This window comes from Ipomoea triloba, chromosome 4, assembly GCF_003576645.1.
Source record: "Ipomoea triloba cultivar NCNSP0323 chromosome 4, ASM357664v1".
Lineage (NCBI taxonomy): Eukaryota > Viridiplantae > Streptophyta > Magnoliopsida > Solanales > Convolvulaceae > Ipomoea > Ipomoea triloba.
Window position 1 is genome coordinate 19,348,842 of NC_044919.1, and position 8,300 is coordinate 19,357,141.

An 8,300-nucleotide genomic window follows, 5' to 3' on the forward strand; every position below is an offset into this window, starting at 1 on the left:
GGTGAGAGATGAAGATACACTTCCTATTTCTGAAAATTTTCCTGATGAGCAATTGTTCCAGATGTCAGGTATGGTTCCTTGGTATGCTGATCTTGTTAATTACTTAGTCACTGGAGCTTTACCTGATTACCTTAGTAAGTCTAGGAAAGAAAAAATAAGAAGTGAAGCTAAGTATTATGTTTGGGATGAGCCATATCTGTGGAAATTTTGTGCTGATCAAGTAATAAGACGATGTGTGCCTGAAAATGAACAACAGTAAGTTGTAGCTTTTTGTCATAATTATGCATGTGGTGGTCATTTTAGTCTAGCTTTTTGTCATAATTATGCATGTGGTGGTCATTTTAGTCCTACTTTTTGTCATAATTATGCATGTGGTGGTCATTTTAGTCCTAAGCGAACTGCGAGAAAAGTGTGTGGTGGTCATTTTAGTCCTAAGCGAACTGCGAGAAAAGTGTTGGATAGTGGTTTGTATTGGGAGCGAACTGCGAGAAAAGTGTTGGATAGTGGTTTGTATTGGGAGAATTTATTTAAAGATGCATATTTGTGTTGTAAGACTTGTGAAAAATGTCAAAATACTGGTTCATTGTCTCATAAAAATGAAATGCCTCAAATTCATATTCTAAATGTGGAAATATTTGATGTGTGGGGCATTGATTTCATGGGACCTTTTCCATCTTCTTGTGGCTTTCATTATATTCTGTTAGCTGTTGATTATGTGTCGAAATGGGTGGAAGCAAAGGCCACCAAAACTGATGATTCTTCAGTGGTTGCAGGTTTTATGAAATCTAACATCTTTAACAGATTTGGAGTTCCACGTGCTGTTATAAGCGATCATGGGAGTCATTTTTGCAATAAAACAATTGAAGCATTGTTCAAGAAGTATGGTGTGCATCACAGAATAGCTACAGTGTATCATCCCCAAACCAATGGGCAAGCTGAAGTGTCCAATAGGGAGGTAAAGTCTATTTTGGAAAAAACTGTGAACACATGTAGGAAAGATTGGAGCTTACGGTTAGATGATGCTCTATAGGCCTATCGGACAGCATACAAAACTCCGATTGGGATGTCTCCTTATCGGTTGGTTTTTGGAAAAGCTTGTCATTTGCCCGTAGAGATTGCACATAAAGCCTACTGGGCAGTACAACGTTGTAATATGGAGATGAAGTAGGCTGGTGAAGAGAGGAGATTGCAGTTGCAGGAATTGGAGGAGTTGAGGTTAGATGCTTATGAAAATTCTAGAATATACAAAGAAAAAACCAAGATGTTCCATGACAACATGATTTTGAGAAAAAGCTTTGAGGTAGGACAAAAAGTTTTATTATACAATTCTCGTTTGAAGCTTATGCCTGGTAAGTTACGTACTCGTTGGATTGGACCTTTTGTTGTTTCTAACGTTTTTCCTTATGGTGCAATAGAGATTAAAAGCATTGATACAGGAAAAGTTTTAAAGGTTAATGGTCACAGGTTGAAGCCCTTTCATGAGGGAATGACAGTTTTGAGTTTGGAAGAGATTTAGCCCTCCCGGAGTATTTGTGATTGAAAAAGACACATACAGGGTTGCGTCGGGCATAACGACGTTAAACAAATGCGCTCTTGGGAGGCAACCCAATTCAATAATTCATTTTTTTTCTTTTCTCTATTTGTTTTTATTTCTTTTCAAATAAGTTTTCTTAAAATATGCTCAATTTCTTTGTGAATATGTGAAGTTTTTATGTGTGCATACATTGAGGACAATGCATGATTTAAGTGTGGGGGAGAGTGTTGCACACTGATGATGACTTGTTTGGGTTACTTTCTTGTTATTTAGGGATATGTCTTAAGTTATGATATATTTTTGGTTTAGAGTTTAACACATTAAGAAAGCAAGCATGATTTTATTTTATTTTTTTTCTCTTTTATACAAAAAATATATTTTCAAATCCTTGTTAGTTTTATTGAATGAAAATGTGCAAGACTTGATGCAATTTGACCCTTTTGGTGAGCTTTTGAGCCTAAAGAGCAACAGTTTGCTCAATTTTCTTTGTTGTGTGATATCAAGCATGGCTTGTGTATGCTAGAACTTGCTCTTAAATGCATTTTGAGACCACATTCTTTGATTATTTTCCCCCAATAAATTTTGAACCCTTGAATTGAAGGAATCATATTAGTCTATTTGCACAAAGTTTTGCTTGTTCTTATTGTCAATAAAGTATTACTGTGAGTTCAAGTTACAATTGGAAACTGAAAAGTGTAGCTTTTATTGGGATTTGAATTAATTTATCTAAGTGATGGTTTTTTCTATGTGAAGCATTGTTTTTCTATGAAAAATGAAGTTGAGAAATATGGAAAAAGAAAAATGAAGAGAATTGAGGAAAGGAAGTGTTAAGAAACAAAAGAAAGAGTTTGAATAAAGTCTTATGAAGGCAACAAAAGAAATGCAATATATATGTGGCAAAGAAAAAAAATGTATGAAAGATGAAGAAAGTGAAAAAAAAAAAACATGAAAAGGAAATGTGAAGGTGATGGAGGAATGAAAATATGTTTATGGCTTTGTAATTTTTCTTAGGGTGAAATTTTGTGTAGAGGCTTATGTGGTTCCTTCAACTTGTTAAGCCTAAAAATTCCTTTTACCATATCCCTTTACCCTAGCCAAGTTACAACCTTTAATGAAAGACCATTTGATTCATGGTTTAACTCATGTTTACTAGTGGTGGAGATTTGATTTACTTGCAAGCCTATGGGATTACTTGCTATGTTTTGATTTGAGAGTTTGATACACTATACCTTAGACACTATGAGTGCAATGAGTGAATTATGAAACTTTGTGAGGGTGTTAAGTCTTGTTCATTTGATTTTGATAAAACTAGTGAGTCATTTTATTTATTTATTTTCAAGTGTTATCAATAAACCATGCTTGTTCTCTTGAGTGTGTTTCACCTCTAGCACTTAAATATATAATAACTTTTGAGATATTTCTAGGTAGCTTGGAAGGAGTTGGAAAAGTCTACGTTTGAAGGATGAGGATATGCTTGAGGGCAAGCATAGTTTTAGTGTGGGGGAATTATGATAAGCATATTTTATACCATATTTAAATAAGATTTTATAGGTTAATTTTATTATTTATATTTTATATTTAATTATATTTAGTATATTAAGTTATATTAGGATTAGAGTACTTAGTTAATTAAATTTAAGTATAATTAAGCTTATTAGTTATATCTTTAATAATTTAGTTTAGTGGGTCCCACTTAATTAGTGATTTTAATTTGCTTTTCTTTGTTTCAATTCCTTCCTGCCGATTATCATTAATTAGTACATTAGATTATTTATTTTCTCTTTTATTTCATACGCAAAGGTGCAGATGGACGGTGCGCAACAACGGAAAAAACGGCGCAAAGCAGCTTCAGGCGATCGACTTCGACCGATTCTCATTCGCGGAAGATCAAAAATCAACCAAGCTTTTGAATTTGAGGTTGAAATTGTGAGAGAAATCAGCCTTTGATTTGGTAAGAGCAATAATTTTAGGGAAAATTGTTGGTTCAGAACCTTATAAAAGGAGAGCTATTCTGATGTATTTTAGCAGATTGTTCCTTTCATATTCTTAGAACTTTAGAATAGTTTTTCTCCATGTCTGGCTAGATTTTATTTATTTTGATTCAAGGAATTGAAATTTCAGTTGTGAATTTAGGGAGGTTCGATTTCAATTAATTTGTTGAATTCATGTACTTTTGTTCTTTTAAAGTTAATTTTCCAGGAAGACTGATAATGAATTAAATTGACAACTTAGTTTATTATTATTGTTTTCCTATTGCTATCTATGAGTTTATGATTCGTAATTGTCATAAACAATTAGAACGAGTAGTCTGTATTAATTATATTATTATGATCAGTACATAAAGAACAGGAAGACTAAGTTGCAGGTTGTAGCTATCTCAATCTGTGTTTTAGGCTTAGTTACTTTTCATTTAAGTGTAATGATGTTATTGAGTGAATATGGAACGCTATCGTCCCCAGTTTATTCAATAACAATTGTTGGTTTGAATGCTTAGTTTGAACCAATTAATTCAGGGAGATCAAAGGCTAGTTATGGCTATCTTGATTAGTCTTTGGCTAAGTACTTGAATTAACAATTTATTTGTAAGAGCCAATGATCTAAGTCACATCTTTAATATTTCTTTTTCCTTGAATCAAATATCATCATACCTGAACTTGTTTACGATTATAGTTTATTTTATTTACTTATTTCAAATTATTCACTACTACAGGAAATACATTTAACGTCGCCTAAATGACGTCAGTTTTTAAAAAAACCGACGTCAAAAAATTATTTAAATTTAGAATTTTTTTAAAGAGGGATACGACGTCGGTTTTCTCAATTAACCGACGTCGGTTTTCTCAATTAACCGACGTCGTATCTAATTAAAAAATATTTAATTAATATACAACGTCGGTTCCTTAGACGAACCGACGTCGTATAATTTTATTTTATTTTTTTTTTAAATAGAAGTTACGGCGTCGGTTCAACTAAGAACCGACGCCGTATATTTTAATTAAAAAATAAAATATATACGACGTCGGTTCGTAAGCGAACCGACGTCGTATATATATAATTGTGATTTTTAAATTTCCTAATTTCCGATTTAAAAAAAAAAAAGNGAATTTTAAGAAATTATTATGTAATTTAGGAATTATTTAGAATATATTTCGAATTTATGGAATTATTATGTATTTTAGGCCCTATAAATTCATAATTTCGAATTTTAAGAAATTATTATGTATTTTTAGGATTTATTTATAATATATTTCGAATTTTATGAATTATTATGTATTTTAGGCCCTATAAATTCATAATTTCAAATTTTAAGAAATCTTAATGTATTTTAGAAATTATTTATAATATATTTCGAATTTTAAGAATTATTATGTATTTTAGGCCCTATAAATTCATAATTTCGAATTTTAAACAATTATTATATATTTTTAGGAATTATTTATAATTTTGAATTATATTAATTTACAAATAATACTTGTAGGTATTAGTTAGATTCGGGATTTATTTACGGACGTGGATAACTTTGTGGTGAGGTAAGTTTTTTTCCTATATTTTTATGTGCTTTGGCTTTATATTCTGCATCCGGTGATTAGCCACACCGTGGTCTATGTTTATTTATGCTTTGGCTTTATATATTGCATCCGGGGATTACCAACAAAGTTGTCTATGTTTATTTATGTTTTGGCTTTATATATTGCATCCGGTGATTAGCCACACCGTGGTCTATGTTTATTTATGATTTGGCTTTATATTCTGCATCCGGTGATTAGCCACACCGTGGTCTATGCTTATTTATGCTTTGGCTATATATTCTGCATCCGGTGATTAGCCACACCGTGGTCTATGTTTATATTCTGCATCCGGTGATTAGCCACACCGTGGTCTATGTTTATTTATTGCATCCAGTGATTAGCCACACCGTGGTCTATGTTTATTTATGCTTTGTTTGTTATTATTACACCGTGGTCTATGTTTATTTATGCTTTGTTTGTTATTATTATAGAATTTGTTGAATTTGTGTTAACTTAAGTTTAATTAGGATTAATATTATTTTAAATTGGCTTGTGATGGATAAAAGTTGGATGAATGCTTCTCGAATTAGTCAAGAATACGATAATGGAGTTAAAAATTTTATTAACTTTGCAAAGAATAACCTTCCGGGTAGTAATGAAAGGCTCCTTTGTCCTTGTAAGAAGTGTTGTAATCAGAAAAGGTTATGTGTGAAAAACGTATATGATGATCTAATCTGTCATGGGATTAATCCATCTTATACAAAATGGATATGGCATGGTGAAAGCAATGTATGTTGACAACAAAGAAAATGAAGATGATGAGTCTGAAGATCAATTAGATTAAATGTTTCGCGATGTTGGAGAGGAGTTCATCGATCGGTCAAACGAGTTGGATGAATTATTGAAGGATTCAAAATTACCTTTATGGCTGGGTTGTAGTAAATATACCCGATTATCTGCTGTATTAAAATTATTCAACTTGAAAGCTGCGAATGGGTGGAGTGACAAGAGCTTTACTGCGTTACTTGAGATATTAAAGGGAATGCTTCCAGATGATAATGAACTGCCGAAGAGTACATATGATGCCAAGAAGATTTTGTGTCCCATGGGTATGGGATATAAAAAGATACATGTTTGCCCTAACGATTGCATATTGTTTAGGAATGATTACAAAGATTTGCATGCATGTCCAATATGTGGGGCATCTCGTTTCAAAACAAGAGAGAATGCTGCTGGGAAAGTAAGTTTGAAAAGTCCACCAGCTAAAGTTATGTGGTATCTTCCAATTCTCTCAAGATTTAAGCGTATGTTTGCTAATCCAAGCGACGCGAAAAACTTAACATGGCATGCAGATCAAAAAATTTCTGATGGCAAGCTTCGACACCCGGCTGATTCTCGTCAATGGACAACATTTGATAATGCATTTCCTGAATTTGGTCACGAGCCGAGAAATCTTAGGCTTGGACTTTGTACTGATGGTATGAACCCTCACGGGAACCTAAGTAGCAAACATAGCTCGTGGCCAGTTATGTTGGTAATTTATAATTTACCTCCTTGGTTGTGTATGAAACGCAAATACATATTATTGTGCTTAATGATTTCTGGGCCAAAACAACCAGGAAATGATATAGATGTCTTTTTGGCGCCTTTGGTTGAAGACTTGAAAAGTTTGTGGGATGAAGGTGCGTTAGTGTTTGACGCATACCGAAAAGAAAGTTTTAAGTTGCATGCAATGCTTTTCTGCACAATCAATGACTTTCCAGCTTATGGAAACCTATCTAGATATAGTGTCAAAGGACATAAGGCATGCCCCATATGTGAAGATAATACATGTTATCATCAACTTGTTCATGGCAGAAAGACAGTCTACATGGGGCATCGAAGATTTCTAGATAAATTTCACCCTTATCGAAGATTAAAAAAAGCTTTCAATGGGGTACAAGACTATACAAATGCTCCACAACCATTAACTAGGATTCAAGTTTATGAACGCGTAGACTGTATCAATGTTACTTTTGGTAAGACTCAAAAACTTAAATCTCAAAGATCAAAATCTAATGTTGATGTACCATCAAATGAGAAGAGTCCGTGGAAAAAGAAATCAATATTCTTTGATCTTCCATATTGGAAGACACTTGATGTCAGACAGTATTGATGTGATGCATGTTGAGAAAAATGTGTGTGATAGTCTTGTTGGAACTCTTTTAGACATAAAAGGTAAGACTAAAGATGGTCTCAATGCTAGATTGGACTTGATTGAAATGGGTATACGACCTACATTAGCTCCATGCAGTGGTGATAAGAAGACATATTTGCCTCCAGCTGGTCATACTTTGTCAAGAAAGGAGAAAATCAGTTTTTGTGAATATTTACGTGGGGTGAAGGATCATTCGTTGCGTCAGGAAGACAATATATACTATCTGCTGCGCTAGGTACTGATGAGCATCCTGGCCGTGTTAGAGGCATGGGAAGAGGATATGGCATAAAAAGTGTATTTGGTAATGCAAAACGTACTCCTCACACGCCTACAGAAGACGTTAAACGAATGGTTGACTCTGTTGTTGCTGCTGTTGAAGCACGATTTGAAGAACGATTTGAAGCACGAGTTGAAGAACGATTAGAAGCACGAGTTCAGAACGATTAGAAGCACGACTTCAAGAACAATTACAAGCACGACTTCAAGAACAATTAGAAGCACAATTAGAAGCACAGATGGCTAAAATGATGCAACAATTCAGTAATATGCAGACTCCTCTTCATCAAGCTGCACAATCAAGGCAGGATGATGTCATATGTGAGCATGTTTCACCACAAAATGACAGTCAAAAAGCCAGTTCCCCAGACCCTTTTGCTGATTTACCGGCGGTAAGTAATTGTTTATAATTAATCTTATTATTATTATTATTTATTAAAATATATTTTCTATGACTCTTCATTAATTAATGCAGTTAGGGGCACGATGCCAATTGTACTTGGAAGACCCCACTAGACGTCCAGTAGCATTTGGGATAGCCTACAGTGGTGGACAAGTTCATGGGGTTACACTAAATGTAGATCAAGTGAAGGTGAGCATAGACAAAGTCATTGATCCACGTGCAAAGGTACCATTCCCCACCAGTGAAGTTCAGCTTGTAGGTTCTGCATTTCAACAGTTTATTATTTGGCCAAAGAAGCTGACAGAGTTATGTACTCAAGCTGATAAGGTATGTACGCTATAAATGTATTTGTATTTAAAATAGTATACAATTGACTTTTTT

General features: G+C 33.7%; 1 protein-coding gene across 1 annotated transcript; it reads left to right on the plus strand.

The window, feature by feature from the left end:
• Window positions 1-5,887: 5,887 nt before the first annotated feature.
• LOC116015939 lies at window positions 5,888-7,687 on the plus strand. Its single transcript, XM_031256107.1, has 5 exons — window positions 5,888-6,521; window positions 6,663-6,725; window positions 6,807-7,061; window positions 7,189-7,308; window positions 7,428-7,687. The coding sequence occupies exons 1-5, from the start codon at window positions 5,888-5,890 to the stop codon at window positions 7,685-7,687; spliced, it is 1,332 nt and encodes a 443-aa protein (XP_031111967.1).
• The last annotated feature ends 613 nt before the right edge of the window (window positions 7,688-8,300 follow it).

Bases quoted from the DNA above. Each gene is read 5' to 3' on its own strand.
- LOC116015939 (XM_031256107.1), top strand. From the start codon at position 5,888: ATGTTTCGCGATGTTGGAGAGGAGTTCATCGATCGGTCAAACGAGTTG. The intron at 6,522-6,662 runs GTATGAACCCTC...CAAAACAACCAG, and splicing joins GCTTGGACTTTGTACTGATG to GAAATGATATAGATGTCTTT. The intron at 6,726-6,806 runs GTGCGTTAGTGT...ATGACTTTCCAG, and splicing joins GAAAAGTTTGTGGGATGAAG to CTTATGGAAACCTATCTAGA.